This window comes from Melanerpes formicivorus, unplaced genomic scaffold (assembly GCF_026170545.1).
Source record: "Melanerpes formicivorus ecotype bairdi unplaced genomic scaffold, bMelFor1.0.p_v2 SCAF_5, whole genome shotgun sequence".
Lineage (NCBI taxonomy): Eukaryota > Metazoa > Chordata > Aves > Piciformes > Picidae > Melanerpes > Melanerpes formicivorus.
The window spans coordinates 2873323-2896114 of record NW_027142357.1 but is presented as its reverse complement, the minus strand read 5'-3'; the positions used below and the strand labels follow the sequence as shown (position 1 = coordinate 2896114).

Here is a 22792-nt window from a genome sequence, read left to right as displayed (position 1 = left end):
ACTCAGGCCTTATGAGCAGGTTTCTGGAAGATGTACTGAAGCTGAGCCATCACCAGTAGAAAGTAGTTGTATTATGCTTCTACTAATGACCTACAACGGTTGGCATGTACTATAGGAAATTAGTATCTTCTTAAGGGTAGCTGTGGTAGCTAAGAGTGATGGCCAGGGTCAGACAAATATATTGCTTCATTATAGTAGTTTTAACTGCATTTTCTTTCCAGCAGACAGCTTCAAGAAAAGCGTTATCTATGCTACTCTATCTCTTCTCTCATATGCAAGAAGTCAGTAGGCAAAGGAGAGTTTTAGAGAAACTAACACTTTCTAATGCTGTTAAGAAAGGCACAAGTACAAAATATGAATTACAAAGCAATGCAATTAAGATGACTTAGGTGAGGCCCAGAAGCTGCTGTTTTGTGTGCCTTGCAAAATACCTCTGTAATACAAAATGTATTAGATAGCAGCTGAGAGAAAGAAAAGTGACCAAGGATGAGAACTACACAGCCTTTATTTCACATTGGCTGAGCCAGGGACCCTTTGGACTCCTTTGTAGTTTTACGATTAGGCAGTCTTCTAGAAGGGAGGTCACTGAAAAGGACTGTGGGGTCAAATTCAGATATCCAGCTTCATAAGCAAGTATGATAAAACCCAGGCTCCTCCACTAAACATGACAATAGCAACTTCACCAATGTCGATCATGCACTCAAAGAGACTAGACTAGACTAGACTAGACCAGACCAGACCAGACCAGGTTGGAAGAGACCTTCAAGATCACTGTGTCCAACCTATCATCCAACACCACCTAATCAACTAAATCAGAGCAGTACAAATGAGTTTGTAGTCTGCACTACCCTAAAGATAGGTGAAGAATCTTGTCCAATTGGCCTTTAATATCATAAAATAGTGTAATGAAAACTTAGAGACTACACAGGCAATTTGATAGCATGAGAAAGGTCTTCACTTTTAACTAGATCAGCTCCAAAGCTATTAGCTCTATCAGTAGCTACAGCAGCTGGGTTAAGTTAGTGTAATTAGTTATCTTTTGCCAAGGAAGATTACATAGCGCAGGATCCTGGTTCTATTCAATTCTGTATTGGCATAATATAATTTCCAGTACTTTCTATATTCTCAGGTTTCCAATATAGCAGATTCTCCATAATTCTCAAGTAGTGAGAAGAGGAAGAGATGCTGTATCTTTCTCCATAGTGCTCACTGTCATTGCTAAGCACTAGTATCGTAAGAGACTTATATTGTTTGCTTTTTGCTAAATTCTTTTTATTTGTATTGCAGAATTGCCTCAGAGGATGATGGCAGCAAAGGCTAAGAAAGGTAATTATGTTTATAGAGCAATCTGAGACCCTTATACAGCAATAAGGAATGTAACTAGTTTTGATAAATTCTTTATGTATTGTTCCAAGTTATCTCCTAACAAAACCCGCAATGTCAGACAAAAGTGAATTCTGACTCCTAATCTTGTACTTCTGTATGCATCAAAGATCTTGAGGATAGTTGTTGTCACTGAAGAGGAGAGCGGAAACATCTTCTCCCCAGAATAAACACATGACACTTTCTTTCTGTTTCTTCAGTAAAGAGGATAAAGAGAAAAGCAATCTGCAGAGATTCAAGTACTGTAATATTAGACATGCTGTGGAACTCTTACTGCATGTTTTGAGAGTAGTCTAAATGTTTCCTCCACTGTTAGTAAAACCAGGAAAAAAATCACTGTGAAACAGAACTTTTCAAGCATTGCCTGTGTAGGAGCTAGCAGATCCCCTAATTATGCACTAAGCAAAGGAGCAGGTTTCCCACTCCTAAAGGGACAGACTATTTCCAGAAATATAAATGCCTGATATTCAGCCTTCTTAATTAGCCACTGCTTAAGCGCTGAGCGTCACTTGCATGTTGGTCTGTTGAGGTAAGCTGTGTTTCTAACAAGGATATTTAAGCATGGCACTTAGAATAGATCTTGTGAAAACTTATCCCACCCTTTCCCTTTCCACATTAGGCACTTGTATGTATTGTGCCCAATGCCGGTAGCCAGACCTCCCCAAATACAGATTTGAGCAAATGTCACTTCCTCTTTCTTTGCTTACCCTCCTTCATCTTGCCCACTTAAATTCATGTACATTTAATGCTTCACAGAAATACCAATATTTACTTTTTTTTTTTTAATTACCATTCTGCAAAGATAAATTATTTGGAATATTTTCATCCTGAAACCATGTGCTCTTTTTCCTGTTTTCTACTGTTTTTCCCATTCTTAATGCATTTAAAAAAAAAAAAAAAAAAAAATTCTATGCTATCAAAGTTACTAAAGTTGATTTTCCACAGATACTACAGATGTTTGGCACTACTTCCTTTAAGGTCTAATCCTATTTCCTAGTATCTAACCCTAGTGACAAAACAGAGCACATCCTGTTAAACCCAGCTCAAAGCTGTCATCATCATCAACAACATCATTACATGTTTACTACTGTTTCTGGTGATGTAGTCTAGGGTATTGAGTCGCTGGAGAAAGACATGGCATTCAGAAGTATAATACTAGTTTGTATGATTAGGATTATGTACCCTCCATGACTTCTCTCTTGAAATCTGGCTATAAATGTTTGCTGTGAGCTGAATTTCTTGGGCTTCATTTCCTTTTTCTGCAAGAACTATTTCAATATAAGATTAAATGAAGAGCAGTTGGGTTTAAGAATTAATTATAATTCTCCTGTCTGCTTTACATACTCCTTATCTACCTTCCTTTCTCAGTTAATATCTACCTAATGATAATTTTCTCTCATTTCACAGTACTATGCAGTGTTTAATGAAATAATTGTTTCTTTAGCTGCTGCTGTCCAATAGACGATGTATGGAATATATATCACTCTGGCAGAATCTTGCCTGCTGCTAGATTCTTGCCTGCTGCTTGTCTACATAACTGTCTCATTTATGTTCCCAGGTGAAAGCATATTGAATGCTTTACCCTAACCTTTCATTTTTTGTTGTCCTGTGTAAATGTATTCTTTTCTTAATCTGTGAACTCAATAGGTTCTGCATTTGAACAGTAAGAAACACGAAATACCTGAACTGTACTTATAGCAGAGAGGGAAATTTTTAGTGAAAAATTGAAAACAGGCTATTCAGTAGTGCTTAAAATAGTTGATTTAGTTACTTTATGCAAGAACCCTTTAATGGTTTGATTTTACATGTGATCTCTGAAAATAGCATTTTGCTGTCCATGGAGCTTTATAACAATTGAAGGACAACATATTAACAATAATTTCTTGGAAAAACTGTAATTATGAGCTATCACAACATTTTATATAAATATAGGGTGTGCATTCAGTCGAATTTAATAATATTCTTCATCTAACAATAATTTTTAATATATATTTGGCTAAAATAGATGTAATAATAAAAAATCATGTTAATCTCAAAGCTTCAGTGTAGGAGGACACTTTATGATTGACTGGCTACTGGAAAAGAGGAACAAAACCAATTAAAATGTCCCTATGATGCTTCAGGATAACATTGCAGTGTTACATATCAAACAAAAATGCTACAGTAAAGCAGCAATTATTTTACAATTGGGCTTTAGTCCAAAGTTACAGGTGTATTGTTCTGTTCTACAGTGTATCTAGTTCCATTGTCATCTTGGAATGTGTGTTAATTTATTATTTATTCTATCCCCACTATGTTCATCATTTACCATTGTTTGTAGAAAAGCCCAGCTTCTGCTTTCACGAGAAAGACCCTGGAGTCTGCCGAGGCTATTTTTCCAGGTATTTCTATAACAAAGAGACCAAGTTATGTGAATTATTCAAGTATGGTGGGTGCCTTGGAAACCAGAACAACTTCAGGAGCTTGGAAGAATGCCAGACTACCTGCCAAGACAACTGTAAGTTGATGTCCTCATTATTCTTAGTCTTATTCTTGCATAAACAGTGTCATCTTCTGCAGGTGTCTTGCATGGAGGAAAAGGCAGCTTAGGGTATTATTGGGTGTCATGAATTTATATTAAAAATTTACCTTAATTATGTATATAATATAAAAATATATAAACTATATAGATATATATTTATAAATATATAAAATACAAACATGGAAAATATGAACCAAACAACTAGTAGATACTGAACTGTACTGAATATTACAGCACTCCTACTTTTATACTTTCTTCACGACAGTTGATCTAAAACCTGCCAACTGTTTGGCTTTATAAGATTGTAATATGCTAATACATACTATTTAACTTGAACAGCTGAACACACTCTTTTCAAATCAAGTATATGAAGAAACACTGAGAGAACTGGGGCTGTTTAGTGTTGAGAATCATAGGATCAATAAGGTTGGATCATCAAGTCCAACCTGTCACCCAAGACCTCATGACTACTAAACCATGGCACCAAGTGTCATGTCCAGTCCCCTCTTGAACACCTCCAAGGATGGTGACTCCACCACCTCCCTGGGCAGCACATTCCAATGGCTAACAATTCTCTCTGTGAAGAACTTTCTCCTCACCTCAAGCCTAAACTTCTGAGAAGGGTGAGATGGGATCTAATATCCATAAATATCTGAGGGGTGGGTAACAGGGTCACAGTCTGGTTTCAGTGATGCCCAGTAATAGGACAATGTATAACAGGTATAAGTTGGAATACAGGAAGTTCCACCTCAACATGAGGAGAAACTTCTTTACTGAAAGGGTGATGGAGCATTGGAACAGTCTCTGGAGATTTTCAAGAGCTTTCTAGATATGTTCCTGTGTGTCCTGTCCTGGGTCATCCTGCTTTGGCAAGAAGGTTGGATTTGAGGATCTCTAGAGAAGAGATCCCTTCCAACCCCTAACATTCTATGATTCTATACTTCCCACCAAAGAATCATGGGAAACCTGTCCCTCAGTTTTGAATTATTTGACTGGGCAACTACAAAATAGCCATTCAGATCATTCATTCACTTCCTTGTCCCACTAGTTCCTGTGAATTGTTCTGTGTTGGAGTATAGTAACCTTCACAACTTCTCTCCCCTTCACAAAGTGCTTCATCTTATTCACAGAGTGAACATATTTTCTCACCCAGAGCCTTTTGTCTTATCTGCTTCTAGTGAGCATTTTCCAGTTTTGTTTCCTAATCTGTGATTTTGGCAAGGGGAATTTGAGTTTATTCTCATTTAGAATACAAAAGACCCACCACCTTCTCTTTAAAAGAGAGTACTGTGTACTTTCCTCTTGCCATTGCTGAAGCATTTCTTTCTGGGCTCTGATTTCACTTTTACCTTCTGGACTAAAAGTCGCAGAATGTGGTTTCTTTTTTCACCTAACTTCAATTTGAAATAACACTTCCATGTGAATTTGTATGAATACCCAAGAAGAGAGAGAGGCTTAGGGGACATTTGTTTTTGTGGCTTTTTTCTCATTGTTTTCCTTCCATTTTTGTTTTACTAAATTTATTGCCAGTTGTCCCAGCTGAAGAGCATCCTAATGGTGTCAACAGCAGTTCCCCAGTGGAAGAAGCCAACCAGGTCCCTGGGATTTCTGGTAAGACTTTGCGGCTTATAGTTACCCTTTCTTAATGCAGACACTTCTTGGCTTATCCACTTATTTTCCCATTTGTTTGAAGGTATGTATTAGTTAAAATATGTAAGAACAGAGAGGTCAGTACTACTAAAACTAACTTCATAACCATTTCCTTGTCAGTAAGGCATATTTTTGAAAAAGGCTTTCAACTGCAAAGGTTGGAATGTCTGCTAGGAATAGTAAAATATAAAAACCATATTGGACTTATAAATCATATATCAGTAGAATTAAAGAGGAATTCATCCCAAAGTTGCCTCAGAACTTCAGTTTCCTATGCCTTTTGGACTTAGAGAAATTGTGCCTTTTAGTGATATTAATACTGCCATGGAGCAAGGCAAATGGGTACCATTCATAGCTTATTTTCAGTGCCTTGTGGTGTCTAGATAACACATCACTTACTGTTCCACCCTTCTTTCCTTTTTTTTTTTTTTTTTTTTTTTTTTTTTGTTTTGTTTTGTCTTTTAGTAAATTTGTTGCCAACTACTCCAAATGAAGAGAAGTCCAACACTCTGAACAGTAGTTTCCCAAAGGCGGAGCGCAACCAGTTTCCCTTTTTTTTTGGTAAGAATTCACTTTGGCGATTCTTAGGTCTCAGCCTTCAGAATAGAATAGAATAGAATTAACCAGGTTGGAAAAGACCTTTGAGATTATCAAGTCCAACCTATCACCCAACACCATCTCATCAACTAAACCATGGCACCAAGTGCCACCTCCAGTCTCCTCTTAAACACCTCCAGTGATGGTGACTCCACCACCTCCCTGGGCAGCCCATTCCAATGGCCAGTCTCTCTTTCTGGGAAGAACTTCTGCCTAATATCCAGCCTAAACCTCCCCTGGTGCAGCTTGAGACTGTGTTCTCTTGTTTCAGTGCTGGTTGCCTGGGAGAAGAGACCAACCCCCACCTGCCTACAACCTCCTTTCAGGTAGTTGTAGGCAGCAATAAGGTCTCCCCTGAACCTCCTCTTCTCCAGGCTAAGCAACCCCAGCTCCCTCAGCTGCTCCTCCTAGGGCTTGGGCTCCAAACCAGCTTTGTTGCCCTTCTCTGGACATGTTCCAGCAATTCAACATCTTTCCTAAACTGAGGGACTCAGAACTGGACACAGGGGCAGAATAACTTCCCTCCTCCTCCTGGCCACACTATTCCTGATCCAGGCCAGGATGCCATTGGCCTTCTTGGCCACTTGGGCACACTGCTGGCTCATGTTCAGCCTACTATCAACCACTACCCCCTGGTCCATTTCTGCCTGTCTGCTCTCCAGCCACTCTCTCCCCAGCTTGTAGCACTACATGGGGTTGTTCTGGCCAATGTGTAGAACCCAGCACTTAAATGTGTTAAATCTCATGCCCTTGGACTCTGCCCATCTGTCCAGCCTGTCAAGGTCCCTCTGCAGAGCTCTTCTACCCTCTGACAGATCAACACCTGCCCCCAGCTTGGTATGATGCAAATTTACTGATGATGGAGTCAATCCCCTTGTCCAGATCATCAATAAAGATATTGAACAGGATGGGGCCCAGCACTGATCCCTGGGGGACACCACTAGTGATATGCATTGTGAATTGTTTTGCTATTTTTTGACCCATTTTCCAACACACCTGATGCTAAAGAATGGACTTCCATCTATGTCAAATGTTTTGTTAAGTAAAGAACATCAAAGCAAAGAAATACATTGCTACTTACAGATCTCCCATAAACATCAGAAAGTGGAAAACTGATCACATCTTGTCCCCTTCTGAATGTGTGCACTTTCTGAAGGTCTATAAAAATTTAAGGATTAAGACTAAGTGCACTGATGATGAATTCTTTTGGTCAAAATTAATATTGACATGCAGTTCTAGTTGGTAACTGATTTAAAACTCCTTTTACCCACTTGAAAAGGACCATCTTTGGATTTTGGAATATGGTACAGTACACTTATAATTAATTTTTATTTTCCCTGAGGCCATGTTAAACTCAGATCTTGGTTTGAACATAATCAATGTGATTGTAAATTAATTTTGTGTCTGTATTTTTGCACTATGTACTGGATCTTTATTATATAGTGCTAGGTTTTAATAGTGTCCACTACTGATTGCTGGTGCTTGCTCACACTGCAAAGGGTGATTGAATTTGAGGCATGTCATTTTTGTGATCCACAGTTATGCAAGAGGAAGCAAGAAACAGTTGGGAAAAGCCTGAGCGTTCTTACCAAGTATTTCTGTTGTTTTTTTTGCATTTACACTTGCTTGTACTTTTGGGGATTGAGTGATGGCTTACAGATTCATTAATGTTTTTCTTTTATATGATCTGTAAGATAATGATCATGTAGGATAGCATTCCTGTGTTATGGCATGACTAATAATGCTCAAATGTGTGTTGTATTCTGTTCTTTCACCTCCACTGTGATCTACAAGTACTGTTGGGTTGAGGTAACTTTCTGTGGCAGTTGGATTGTTCATTCACCACATACAAAGCATCAATACACTCTGTTATTAAAATGACTGTGTATATAAAACCAATAAGCTTTTGCCAACTTATTTTCTTGAAAACTATTTTAATGTAATACTAGGTTCAGAAGAACCTACACATTCCCTGAAGGTTTTCACTCATCACATGAATCCCTGGATATCCAAAATAACTAAACTCTACAAGCTAAAGGGCATGATTCACTATGCTTTCTCAGAGGAAATTGAAGGGTTCTTGGATGTGTCAGCACTAGTGAATTTTCTGGTAAAGCTGATTTGGGGAGGGAGCGGTGAGTGTAAGAGAAAGTGAAGAGTTGAAGGTTGGCAGAAGAAAGGCTCAGGGAACAAGGGTGGAGTCAGTGTAGCTGAATTGGTCAGGCGAGACATGTGACATTGGAAGGGCCAGTGTGTTTCAGTGGAAAGTCTGAAAACCTCACAAATTCTTCCATAGTACACAATCTTTGTCTGTCTTGAATTAGCCCGACCCATGCAGTGACTTGCTGCCATTCTGTTTATCAGCCCATACCTTTTTTGGCTGCTGGGATGAACTAAAATCCTGTGCTTCTGTGCAATCACACTACAGGGGTGGAAAGGGTAGGACAAAAGGTAACAGTAGATTTCCCTGGAGATTTTCTAGATTTTCTCTAGAGCCTCTGTTCTGCTATTCCAGGGTGGACTGTTTGGGACAGAGGGGCTGATGCCCATCTTCTCAAGCACAGGCCAAGTAGCTGGTCTGCTACTGTAACACCTGGTTCGCATGTGCATTGGCCTGGCTCTACATCTTTGTTTTAGACACTTGACCACCATTAAAAATAAAATTTGCAAGGAGCTATTTCTTGTAGAATACTTTACCTCACAACTGAAATGCTACTTCATTTTGATTTCAGGAAAAATTACATATTATTTGTGTTATGCATAACACTGTAGTGGTATTGGATTAATAGATTTAAAAAAAAAAAAAAATTCTTTGCCTTCAGAAAATTCAACTTTTGTGGCCATAGAAAGCAAACTTCCCTCCCCCCAGCCTATAATCATGAAACTTCTAGCACTGTCTCTCAACAACGATATTTCTGTAGAGACTGAAGATTGTTCTGGTCTCACTCTGCTGCAAGATCTGACAAAACTTTTATTCTGTGTAAGGTAAGAGAAAGTGAAGCCAAACCTTTCATTTTTAGATCTAATGATTTATGGCAGGAAATTAGGAGTGCTACACTCTACATTCAATTTGTGAGATCTAAGTGGGATGAGGAATCAGAAGTTCATTTTCATCTTGGCACATATGTAACGCCACACAGAAGAGTTCCTGTTGGAGTTCCTGTTATAACTTCTCAAAGTCAGGGCCATATCTTTTACTGGTATAAATTGACATAGTTCTATTTGCTATAATGAAGCTGCATCATTTTCTACCTATTGAGTGCTGTCAAGTGCAACTGACTCATTTTTCTAATAGCTTGTCTACTTGGAGATTCTTCTATTTTCTCTTTGCTGCAACCAGAAATGAAATACTGAGGTCTGCATTTATCAACACCCCAAACTTTCATGAGTGTCACGCACCTGTGTCTAGCAAAAGAGAATGCAGCAAGCATTGTTTCTCATCCAGCTCACCAAGATCACTTCAAACACTTTGTGATCAAGTAGCAATTCATTGTCACACAATCCCAGCTGAGTATTGTTGCAGTGCAGGGTTGGGATGATCTTTGCTAAATATGAGTCTATGTCTGAATATGCTTGTTTCAGAGATTCTGAAGTATGATCATAGCATCTGTTCACAACACAGAGCCAGCTGTCTGGACTTCATGAAAAGTCTCTATGAGAAGAATAAAATCTTAAACCATGCACATTTAAAGATTGTTTAAATAGCAGTGAAGGGTAAGATATGATACTTACAGGTATCTAAACTTTTTATAGGTTAGAACAATAGCCCTTTTTATCTACTGCTTGTTTCGGGTAATTAGTTTACCTAAATTTTTCAGAAACAAAATATTAGTTACTGAAGTTTTGGACTTTATTCTCTCACCAAAACGAGTCCAAACATCTGTATCATCAAGAAAAAGAAGTTAACAGAAATATAACAGAATGTTAAACTGTGTTTTGATCATTGTAAAGCCTAAAGCCCATTTGAGAAGCTCCTGCATATTTAGTGGCAGGAGTTCCAGTTCCCAAGCTCCACTTGAGATGGGTTACAAAATCCAATTTCCTTCAAAAGATTTTGGTGGAATTGGCCTGTGTCTGAGGAATACTTTGTAATTCATTGTATCAGCATTTTCCAGAAGAAAATTTTACACCTGAAAGTATTTGACTACATCAGCTTGGAAGCTTTCATTTGTCCTTAGCCTGTATGAATAGTAGATAATTTTTTTTTTTCCCCCCATGCCTGTTCATGACCTGATGTATGTTGCCTTGTTTTGCCAGTAATACACATAGCAAATCCAAGTTTATGAGCTTGCTACTGGATATGTAAAACCTGTTTACATCAGATATTTTGGATAAACAGAGTAGTGTAGACACAAGGGCCAAGCCAGAATCTTAAGGCTTGTTGCTGTCCATGCAAATAAGAGTTGATTTCTGTAGAATTCCATCAAAGGTCATAGGATGAGCCAGGTGTATAAAATAGTTAGAAAGCATTTAATGACATGTATTAATTTTAGGTTCATATGATCTACTTGATCTTAACAAGTAATGACTTAAGTGAACATAATGAAAATTCTACTTGCACTGTGAAAAAAAAAACCAACCCAAACTATGTGTCATATAAATTGAGGAAGAAAAGGCAGAGTTAATAGCAGAATTTCTCTCTCAACTAGTCTCTCAGTATAGTTGATATCTGTAATTCATAGACCTATAATGACCAGGTTAGGGGAAAGTAATTCTGACAGTGGGACACCTATTCCTGTTTTTTTGTATTGTTTTTCAGCGTACTCCTTCCTTTCTGTGTAGTTTTTGTGAATTGTGGGATTTGCTTCTTCCTTTTCTTCTTTCCTTCATAGAAATAGTAGGAGCTAAAACATTTCAGCAGCTGTCAGAAGATAAGAAACAAAAGAACAATCACAATACATAAATTTACATAAGTAATCATATACACAAGTACAACATTAGAAGCTGGGCTGAAGAGAGAAAATCTATGTGGGTCTACTGCTCCTGGGGAGTGTGTTAACGTACAGGCTCACAGGCTTCTAGATTGTCCTGCCAAGAGAGATGTTGGGCTGGGCATGACACAGTACACATTAATTTTGGATTAACTTAAAGTCCACAGATCTTTTAATACATTAAAATCATAATTTTTATTATTTTTCTCAGCAGACAGGAAATTACAATAAGTCCTTTGATGTTTATTTTCACTTACTGGATTGTTGAAGAAAAAAAAATTAAAAGCTGCTGTGTAGTAAAATTAAGACGCTTTCTTTATGGGCTGGTTGTTTCTTTGGGTGTAAAGAATATACAGATATTTGGAAGGGAAATAGTGTTTGGTGTTTGGAACATTTATCTTCAATGACCTTGAAAAAGAACAACAGAATTTTTAGAAAGAGTACAAGAGTGATTCTGAAGAGCATTTGAATGCTGCTCCACCAGTTGGATCATACATGCATTATATACTCCTTATTCACCAGTATTCACCATCACTGGCTTCATGGCTACCCTTAAAGCTTACAGTTGTGAAAACTCCTTCCTGAGGGGATTGTGGGGCCTCTCTGGAAAGTTCTACACACCAGATAAGTAATTTACCTTACAAACTCTGCATTTAAATTCTGTCACATAATGAACCTTTGCTGTTTGTCTCTTTATCTCTGGCAAGCCTTTCTGCTTTGTTCTTCTTAGGTCCAGAAATTGTCAGGTTAGCAAGGGTAAACATTTTGGTTTAATGCTGCTGAACATATGCTTTGGAAGTTAGCAATCTCTACAGCTAGAGAGAGAAAAAATTAGTTCCATGCATTAGTTCTCAGTTTGTGGTACCAAAAGCATTGCATTGACTCATTTAACAACTATCTTCTTATAAATAAAACAGTGGATTTAATATAAGTTGTGATACATTGTGGGGTCTTCCTCTGGGTCCAGAGTGAGCTTTGCTCTTACAGTTGTACCACAGTAGTGCTCATTTGATAAACTGAAAGTAATTCAGTCCATCTTGAAAAAACAAAACAACTCATGCATTTCAGGATTCTTTTTCGAATAGTGTGACGTTGCTAACACGGTTTCAAACATATAATGTTCATTTTGTTATCTTAGCTTTCCATAGATCAGTTTTGTTTCTTTCACAGCAATTTTTCATGCTTTTTCACCATGCCAGTTCAGCTGTTATACTTGGCATATGAACCTTTTTTGGCAGGTGCAATGTGTAAGACACACAAGATGTCGATTGTTCTGTCAGGGTATTTTCTTGGCATCCTTTTGAATTGCCCGAGTTAATTCATCATTCCATGCTTTCAGCAACTCATCTGCTTCCTGCTTTTGTGACAGTAGGATGTCTTCAGCTGTACTGGAACCCAAATTTTTCCTAAATATTTACTTGGTTTTAATCTCTGAACTACTTCTACCTGACTTTATGAAGTCAAGAAGGCCATCTGAGTAGCCTCACATTTCAATTTATGTGTTCAGATCTCAACTGTCTCAATTCTGCCACTTCTTGAAGCAAAATGGCACTCCTTTAGCTCCCTCATTACTGATGATATAATGGCTCCCTTTCAGTTTCTTGCATCCTGTGCAGCAATTGTATCACTTCTAATTTTGTGTATGAGTCACTCCAGGCTGATAGATAATGAAGCTTCTCTGAGTTTGGGAATTCTGGCATGGATTTGCTTCTTGAACTTGTTACAGTGCCCAGGTACTTTGGATACCTACAGGCTCATCTTCCAGTGCTTCAGTTCTCATGCTGTCACTTGCAGCGACACTGAAGAAACAAACCATCAGTCTACCTTGGAATGGTAAAAACCTCACAGCAGCACTAAAGCACCAGCATCTCAGCCACTTTGTGCACTTGCTCTTCACGTTCTATCCTTTTCTATCCTTTGCTATTCTGGGAGTTACAAGCCATTGTTTGAAAATTGCTTAGTGTTTTTCAGCAGACTGATTTGTATCTCTTTAGTCAAGCTTTCTGTATTCATGCTACAAACTCAATATAAAGGTATTGAGTCATTCATTGGAAATGCTGGGTTCTCTTACCTTCTGCTTGATTTCAGAATGTCTAGCAGGAATTAGGAAAATTCACTTAATCAATAAGCATTAGTATTTACCATCTTTTTAAAGCTGACCAAGTTTAATTAATTTCACTTCCTACAAGTACTTCAACTTCTCTATTCAAATTTAAACACTGTCTTCTGTCACAGAAATAACAATTTTATCACTAAATACATAGGAAACCTTTCAGGTAAGCTTTTGCTGGCTTTTGGAATTCAAAGAGAATAACATTTGCTGTGGTATTTTTTGGAATCCTAAAAAGACAGATCACAGAATTCTCAGGCTTGGAAGAGACCTCAAAGATCATGTAGTTCGATCCCCTTTGCCATGGGCAGGGACACCTCACACTGCATCAGGTTGCCCAGAGTCACAACCAGCCTGGCCTCAAAAACTTCTAGGGATGGGGTTCCCACCACCTCTTTTGGCAACCTGTTCTAGTGTTTCATCACCCTTATGGTGAAGAACTTCTGTAGGGTATCCTGAATTTTCAGGAGGGAAGAGTTACATTTGTGAGTAAATTTCACATAAATTTCAAGGTCATAACATCAACATAACAGAAAACTGGTAAACTGCAGTGCTGTCTCAAACATTGTTTTTCTTGCTATTTCTAGAACCACCCCCTATCCCGTCTTTGTGCATGACCACTATGGACAGAGGACTTTGTAGAGCCAAAGAATTAAGATTTTTCTACAACTACACAACTGGAAGATGTCGCCCATTTAGCTACAGTGGTTGTGGTGGGAATGAAAATAATTTCACCTCCAGAAAGTCATGTTTGAGGATCTGCAAGAAAGGTATGAGAAGTGATACTCCCACAGACAAACATGAGAGGTAAATATTATGCAGGCTGAAACATTCTTGCAACTTGTGGTAGTAAGTATTGCCCGATAGAATTTAGTAGTTGAAAGTCTTAGTAAAGTGAAAATGGAAATCAGAAGAGACGCGGAGCTAGAGTGAGAATGACGGACAGTAAAATACAGTGTACAAGAACAGAAATGAGACAACTTGGCACTGGTCAGGCATGTGACGACTTTAGGTAAGATAATGTTCTTTTTTAAAGAGTATTTCTTGAAAACAAGGCTCATGTCTTATTTCTGGTAATCTCAAATGTATTAGTCATACAGCATCTAATGTTGTTTTCTTCATTTCACTTGTAGGATTCAATAAAAAAAAAGGTGAAAGAAGATTAATAAAACTCAAGAAGAAAAGAAAGAAACAGTCAGTAAAAGATTGAGATGAGGAAATCACCCCTGGAAGGACACAACTTTGATTTTTATGGAAATGTGAAGTAAACAACTATTTACCAGTGAATGACAGCCTTTAGTGTACACCATTTAAATGTATTTACTGTACTTATTGTTTTGATTACATATTATTAAGCTGCTTATATTTTTATTATGTATTCCTTATTCGTGATAATAAACACTACCTTTTACTTTATCAAAGACTCTTAAATTGTAGTTTGATTGTATGTAATTGCCAGAGCTGAAACAGGACAGAACAGACCGTGTGGGTGTATAGCTCATAATGATTTAAAAAGAAGACAAGATTCAAGTTTACTTTATTGTGCCATTATTCTTTTTTTTTAATCTATTTTTGTGCTAAAGAAAGCATAATGCTTGTCAAAGAGTAATCACTTGTCAAGTGTGATTGCTTCAATCATGGATTCAAAGATAGGTCTATTGCTGTAAAGAGGAAGTAGATACTAGGTTTGTTTAATCAGAATTATTTTAGGTAATGCAAGCTAGACTTAACTCCATGGAAGTTAATCATAATACTGTAAAATCAATGTGGAATCAGAATTAACCCACCAAACCCCATCAAGTATTAAGGTATTAAATTTGTGAAGCAGATACTTGCAAAGAATTAAACACGTGTTTGCTGAGAACATTAATTTTTATCCCTACTACTGAATTAGCCTCATGGCTAGCAAGGTAAAAATGTCAAGAAATACATATTGCTTTTTTACAAAAGCCAGAACAAATTCCTTTTGTAGAAACAAATACAGTTGCTCTAGAGATAACACTGTGCTTACTCTCTAGTTTACTTTGAGGGTTTTTTTTTTGGTTGGATATTGGTGTTTTTAAAATTGATGTGAAAATGTGGTAGTGTTCCTGTCCTTCTCCAAGGCATGCCTCTGATCTTGGGTAAATCTATAATGAGACATTTTTAAAGGGGAAAAAATTAAAACAAAGTATTTGGTTTCTTATTAGAAGTGCTTGCTGCTTACAATGGAAAACTTAGCAGGATATTTTGAAACTCTTCCCTATCTTCTTTGATGTAGATCTCTTTTCAATGTATCACATATTCTCTTAATGCTTAAAACTGCTGAGGATAGTTATACTGCTGTTTGCAAGAGGTGGAGTGCAAAAAAAGTAGCAGAAATAGATGTGAGTGGCTCAGATTCTACAGCAAGGAGCAAGCATGGCAACGGCAGAATAATATATGATTTGTTGGACTCAGCTGCTTTTGCTTATGCACTATGAATCACTTGTGATTTCAGAAAACCTATATTTTATATGCCTGAGGAACTTTGAACTAGCTCTACAGAGAGGCTAAGCTTCAGTGCTGAAAATGAAAGCATTTATACTATCTAAATATTGGAGTGATGGGGTAAGTGAAAGACAGAGAGTCTAATGCAATTTCTATACAAATCTCTCTTCTGGTGCTTAAGTCCTTTCATGATTCCTTCAATCTAGGATCTATCAAATCTGAGTTGAAAACTGCTCATGGGACTGAAATATACACTGCAAAGTATTTATGTAGAGTCTTGTCACACAAAATATATGAGCACCACAGACCTCCAATGCAATATCTACATAAATCAGAGAAGTGCAGTTCTGACAGGAAACCTATAAACTCCACAGACTGCTGAAAACCAGTAACATCAGTTTTCCACACAGAATTAATATCGTGTGTCATTACCTGCCAGCTTCAGTTCCAGTTTGATATCTTCCTGTTCTAATTCATCATTTTTATTGATCTTACTCTTCAGGTACCGTCTGTATTCCATGCACCAGGAGTCAAGCCTGTAGATGTGAGTTGCACTGCACAGGAGCAGAGCAAGTAGGTTAAATACTAGGACCATTGGAATTTGTCATTGCAGACAAGTGTGCAGAGAGCATATGGTTTAAACTACTCCCAGATCTTTCCATTTGTAGCATTGCAGCTGCTTTAGCACAGCTGTGTAGATGGCCTCAAAAAGCAGGTGTTATTTTTAGGCCCCAGCAGTGTTGGGGGAGGCAGGATTTAGCAGTGGGCTAAGCACCCCATTAATGCAAGTTACCCTGCTTCTACTTTGACACTGGCTTGTGTCTGCCTGGCTAGGAATGCAGGTGAACGTGCAAACATCAGCTCCTTTTCTTGAATAAATTTCATGATAAAGGCAGTAAAAATAGCTAGCATCTTATTCTTAGTTATAACAATTTCCCATGGGGTGCTAGTATTAAAACTTAGGTAACTGCTAGAATTGTGTGATGTACCTTGGAATCGCAACCACGCTGAGGTAGGCTTGGCTAGGGTAGGCTTGCAGCTTGGCTTCTCCAAGCAGCACCAGGAGTCTGTAAGGACACTGCATCTGTGGTTTCAGAGTAAAGCAAAAAAGAAAGTGGCAAGTGCTGGGTAAATAAGGCATTTATAACAGCCACCTTCTGTCACTGCTGTCTGCAAAGTGTCCTACATACACAGAAACATGGTATTCCTCTAGGATGATTCTGAGGTATTTGTCCTTGTCTTCTGGAGCTTTTGTGTAACAAGAAGAAAACTCATTCTTTAGCAGCTAGAGTGCAACATTCAGGAAGCTCCAGTGTTTTTATGGAGATCTTCATTACTAGTGGAGAATTTTTCCTTGGCATTAAGCCCAAGTAAAGGTGATGGAGAAAGAGCTGTTCTCGAGGCAGTGTCCTTCTGCCCAGCTGTGAATGCAACCCTGAACCTGGTGCTGGTTACAGTTGTGACAGGACTCTGATTGAAGCCTTGCAAGGGTTGGAAGGAAGAGGAAGGGGTTTGCCTAACATGTTTATTAAAGCAGTCCCACTAAGAACAACATTGCAAGGATTTGTGTACTTTCTGGTTATTAGATCATGAACTAGAACAATGAACTTTCTATGACAATATTCTGAATGAGACAATAGAAATGTTAGCTATGAAAGAATAGATACATGTGTCACTTCATGGCAGTATCTCTCCTTTAGGCTCCCTTTTGGTGCAGCAATTTGTCCCTGGCTGCCTGGATTCAAAACCTACAAAATCCATCCTGGAAATCAAGGAAAAATCATCCTTTCTGTTTCTGCAGAAACCTGGCTTTGTGGCTGCTCCCCATTCTTCTAACTCTTCTGCTTGCTGAGCTCTCCTGCAAAGTAACAGAGTCTCTCCACTGAGAGAATATTCTCTTCTCCCAGAACTCTGTAGCTAGGGCAGACTAAAAGGTAATTCCTTCCACACTCTCCCATCCCCTGCTTACACTATACTAGGGAAACTTCTCATGCAGTGATTAAACAAATGATCCATTTGAGGGATCTCTTACATCATTGTTGAAATGGAAAAAGACTTCTAGCATCTCAGCAGCGCCTCTGTTTCAATAGACAAAGAAAACACTGCAAAGTGATTAATCTTCTGGGCTCCATACTTAGTGCAATAAGAATGAATTCTGGAGTGTTGTAGTCTGTATAAAACGTGCTCTGATTATAATCAAGATGTGTCTGCTGGGTTTGGCCACCATATTAGCTACCCATCTTTCTTTCTGTCTCAGTTTCATGTAGTTCTACAGTGCACTGAATTAGTTTTTCGCATAAGAAGTCCAAATTACAGTGTGATCTTGTCTGATCTTCATCAGCGCCACAAGAAGTTTCTTTTGTGCCCTTCTTGTTTTCATTCCTGTCTCTCCCATATCTGGAGAACAACCAAAAGCAGAAATAAGGGGGGAAAAGCTCTGTGCATTTCTCAAAGATAACTAAAGGGTGAATGTAGAAGGGGGGCAACTGAGCCACATCACAAGGAAAAAGATAGGGAATTAGATGGCAGGATGGTGGAGAGGTCAGAAAATGAAGCCATGCCAAAGTGGGACAGTGTTTTAACTGGAGTCTATTCATCCAGTCATTTCCTTCCAGAATCTGCCCTTGTTGCTGTGGAGGAAATATGGAGTGTGCCATGAAATCTCTCACTTTGTAAAATGGGAGCCAACAAGCTGAAGTGATTTTACAGAGGTTTGAAGAGTTCCCACTTATCACCTGATGTGCAATAATGTGGTATGTACTTTTAGTTGATAGGATGAAACAAAATTTCTCTGAGAAATAAAGACTTTTTACTCATTCTTTTTTTTTCCCTCCCTTTTCTCCTTTTTACTTTCTCTCCCTGCTTCACTTCTCTTTCCAATTTATTTGGGCCAGCATTTCTCCCTCCAATCCATCTAACATTTGAAAGGCTTGTTTACATTTTGAGAGATTTCACCTTTCTAGATTGTACCTTTCAAACATATTAAAGCAGACATAATGATTATGGAATTATGTGGATTGGAAGGAACTTTTGAATCCAACCCCCTTGTAGTGAGCAGGGGCATCTTCAACTGAATCAGATTGTTCAGAGCTCCATCCAGCCTGACATGGAATGTTTCCAGGGATGGGCCTTCCACCACCTCTCTGGGCAACCTGGGCCACTGTCTGACCATCCTCAGAGTAAAACATTTTTTTTCTTAGATCTAATCTAAATTTCCCTAATTTCCATTTTTCTTCCCCTGTTTCTTAGTTTAAAACCATCAGCCCTTGTCCTGTTGCCCGTTTTTTTTATTTACCTTAGAGGTTAATTATGTTTCAGAATTGATTGCTTGCAGTGGTATCACCTGGAGCAAGAACCAGGTTGCAGTGAAGTGGCAGATATGTTTGTGGTTTCTGTTTACACTTGAGCTCTCAGTATTTCATTCATAAGCAACACCTGTGAGCAGGTCACTCGGCTTTGCTTGTCCTGCAATCTCCTCCCATGTTGCAAGCCACTTGTCCAGGCTTTTTTTTCACATGAGTCTTTTATCACTGCCCGTGAGTGCGTTGGCCATGCTGGTGGAAGGGGACCATGACATACGCGTAAGCTGTTGGCCGTGCTCCCGGCGTACAGTGGTCGCACACGCCAGCGGGACTCGGGCAGCACCTGGTAGGGGACTGCGGGGCGCAGGCGGGTGCATGCCGGCCCCTGCGCGCCAGGGGGCAGCACCGCGCTGGCCGCCGCGCCCGAGGCGCAGGTGTGAGGCGGTGGCGGGACGGGGCAACGGAGCTGCTGGCGCCGGGCACCAGCGGACAGAGTTCTGCAGCGAACGGGACCGCGAAACACAGCGACTCTTCTGCCCCGGGCATGGCCGAGAGCCGGCGCTGCTGTGCTGCACTGCCTGACCAGGAGGAATATTGGGGAAAAAACAGTCCCTGGCCAGGGAAAGAGACGTTTGTCACAGCGGCAGCCTATCGTGAGTAGTCACATTATTTGCAAAACCCTATCTGTCACTGAACTTCTCAGATCAAAATTCGGGGTATGTGGTGGAATTAGCGGTTTGGTGTTTTTTTTTTTTTTTTTTTTTTTTTTGTTGGGTGTTTTTTTTTTTTGTTTGTTTGTTTTTTGTTTGTTTGGTTTTTTTTTTGTTTGTTTGTTTTGTTTTTCTTTTTTTTTCCATTGCCAGGTTTTATGTCGCTTTTGGATAAAGCATAGTTGTGCTCAGATAGATCCATTCTGAACTGCTGACGCCCACACTCTTGATAATCAAGGCAGCCTGTATTGGTGTAATTTACACTAATGCAAGGGGCAGCTGAAGAAGTGTGGGGGCCTTCTGCCTCTTTGAAGTGCAAATTACACCAGCTGAGAAGTCTGAAATACCTGTAGAGTAGGAGTACAAAAGTTCCAAGCACAGATAAATAAGTAGAATATATGACTTTTAAATGGAAATAAAATAAAACCCCAAACCCCATACAACTCCTCTGCATTTGACATGACAGATCAAATATGTAATAAATATCTCCAGCTAATTCAGGTGCCTGTCTCAGAACGTGTGCTTGGCTAAAATAGATGGATTATTTTCTAGGTTACAGTGCATAACATTCTGTCATGTTAGAGTCCACAGAACTAGTCTAAAATAGAACCAATCTAAAATAATGCAACCAGACTCAGTTCTGATGAAATTCCACTACCTGCAGTGGCAGCATTTATTTCAGGGAATTTCCATCACTGTTCAGAATCAGAGCTAATCCCGGGTTTATCTGTTTACATTGCCTAGAAGTTTAGAGTGCCACTTCTTAGTTCTTTGCTGATTATAAAACTCAAATATTCTCCTGTTGATGTAAGATCCTACAAGCACCAACACTCATGCATGCCAAATGAGTATTAAAGCCATAGGCCTGCTCTTCTAGTGACCCTAGAGTGTCATCTCACAATTCATACTGTCCAGTGGCTGTATGAAGTTAAAGTATTCCTGTCCCTCTTTTCTCTCTTCCAATTTTCCCTGACCCTGCCTTGGAGCTGGGGTTTTGGTGGGTAGTTTTGTTTGTTTGCTTGTTTGGAGTTGGTTGGTTGGTTTGGTTTTGCTTAGTTTCGGATTTCTTGCTGTTTTCAGTTTTGTGGAAAAGATTTTCAGTAGCCAGATGAATTCCTTCATTCACAACATGTTCCACAAGTGTTTCCGCCGGTAAAAAGAGTGGATGAGCAACAGGTAGTGAGAAGGAAGCAAAGCACTTTTATCTGGTTTTGTGAGCAAATTCAATAGTTAGAATTTTGATGAGCAATTACAAGGTCACAATCTTTGTGAGGTCCTTAGGGCCTTCCATGAGGAGCATTGGTGTTACAGGCACTAGTTTAATGCTTCACAAACTACTCTCTTGTTTAGCATAGTATTGTTATGTGTACACAGCAACTGTGTCTTAGAGTGCCCAGGTTGTGCCTACAGCACAGGTATCAGCTGTACAAAGAACAGGTGCTCTCAAAATCACATGTTAAGGTCCTGATACAAAATTCTTTAGGGCTAGTAGAGGGACTTCCATTAACTTTGATTTGTCTTTAGTTTTGGCAATTTTCAAACTGGGTGGCCGATGCTTGTGCTTTAAGTCACAGGCATTTAAATAAATGCAGCCTCGAGCTGCATTCAGCAGTTCGCAATATTCCTCCTGCCTTGCTTCTACCCTTGGTATTTCAGTGGTTTATTTAAATACAGATTATTTTTTTTTCCCTCTTATGTAGGAAACAAAGTAGCACTTTGAATTACGCACTTGCTTGAATTTGAAGATGTGATTGAGACCTTTAAGGCAATTTTACGTTTGAAGAATAAAAGCGTTTCTATGTGAGGCTTTTCAGCACTTGCAGGACGGGACACAGCGCTCTCCCTGCAGCCTCGGCCAGAGGTGGGTCGAGTTCATTAGATTAGGGAGGAACACCAATATGGTAAATGGTCTTTGAATAAAGGTCCAAACAGATTTGTATGTCTGGAAGAGAAGGAATCTCACTGGCTTGATAGGTGACAAGATAGGTCCCGTGGTCTCCTCCTTTCCAGTACACTATTTCCCGACTGGTTTCAGAGCGCTGGCCGTTACTGGTGGCGGAGGAGCTGCCGCCAGCCTGGGGCAAGGTAGTGGCAGGAGCAATGCTGCCGGAGAACTGATGGCAAGCGGCAGGAGCGGGGCAGCTCCCCGCTGCTGCCTAGCAATGTCCGAGCCGCCCAGCGCACTGGGACGCGCCGTTCAGGAGAGAAAAGTGAGGGCAGGCTGGCCGCGGGCGGGTCCGGGTGATGTCACAGGAAGCTCTGATGTTGCGCTGCTGCCGCTGCTCCGCGCCCGCAATCGGACCCGCTCACGACGCTGCCCGCAGCCTCGGGTCCAGCTCCTCTGTCCTGCAGCCGCCCGCAGCCTCGCGGCCAGCTCCTGCGCCCTGCAGTCGCACAACTGGATTATTCCCGCCGGGGAGGATCACGCTCTCCTGGGGCTCTCCTTTGACTGGGGAGGGAAGGAGCGAAACATCTCCTGTCTTCCTCACTGAAAAGGGAATTCAAACTGATTGATCTATCTGAAACCGTGCTCCTGCAAACTCCGTTTGGTGAGTACTGATCAAACCAGCCCCATTGTTTTACCGAAGAACGGTGTCTCTCTTCTGTCGGAATGCGGCTAGTTACCGTGTGTGCATGCTTTTTCTTTAGCCTCGGCGTGTGAGAAGGAATTTGCAGGGAGAAAGGGGTGAGGAAAAGCTTCGTTTGTTTTTGGGGAGCGAAATACCAGACTTGCTTTTGTAGCTGGTCCTGTTCTGTTATACCCTTGGGGAAGTAATAGACGATAAACAGGTAGAAAAGAAGATAAAAACACCCTAAACAGTACTTAAAGGATTCTGCCTAAAACCTCTAATATTAGCTAACCAAATTTCTGTCTTTGCATCTGGAGAGAATTAGAGGCTGGTTTGCAAAGGTTCCTTAAGACTAATTCAATATAACTGGAGCTCTTTCGGGAGAGGCTGATTCAGGTGATAAAGTGTTGCAGATTTTCTTACTGAGTATTCCTGTAATCTCTCTGACGTTATTGTACCAGAATATTGTACCATTATGTTGTAATTATACAGCTAGAAAGATAAAGCTTCTGATTTGTTTGGACTTTTCCGCTTGCTTGAAAGTTCGCC

General features: G+C 39.6%; 2 protein-coding genes across 5 annotated transcripts in view; both read left to right on the top strand.

The window, feature by feature from the left end:
- The window catches only part of TFPI (tissue factor pathway inhibitor), a 72836-nt gene extending 58213 nt beyond the window's left edge, over nt 1–14623 (top strand). For 2 of the 3 annotated variants that reach the window (XM_068137887.1, XM_068137888.1), the window contains exons 4-9: nt 1288–1326; nt 3704–3880; nt 5435–5515; nt 6020–6115; nt 13780–13962; nt 14326–14623. In XM_068137887.1, the coding sequence (XP_067993988.1) occupies nt 1288–1326; nt 3704–3880; nt 5435–5515; nt 6020–6115; nt 13780–13962; nt 14326–14402 (653 nt within the window). In that variant the 3' untranslated portion in view covers nt 14403–14623. Of the gene's footprint in view, nt 1–1287; nt 1327–3703; nt 3881–5434; nt 5516–6019; nt 6116–7690; nt 8060–13779; nt 13963–14325 lie in introns of those variants that run through there. The other variant, XM_068137889.1, reaches the window with a different exon arrangement.
- A 4829-nt stretch (nt 14624–19452) lies between these two features.
- CALCRL (calcitonin receptor like receptor) overlaps nt 19453–22792 on the top strand; it is a 72159-nt gene continuing 68819 nt past the window's right edge. Inside the window, exon 1 of one of the 2 annotated variants that reach the window (XM_068137885.1) lies at nt 19453–19616. The gene's annotated coding sequence lies outside the window, so the exon portion shown is untranslated. Of the gene's footprint in view, nt 19617–21953; nt 22223–22792 lie in introns of those variants that run through there. The other variant, XM_068137884.1, reaches the window with a different exon arrangement.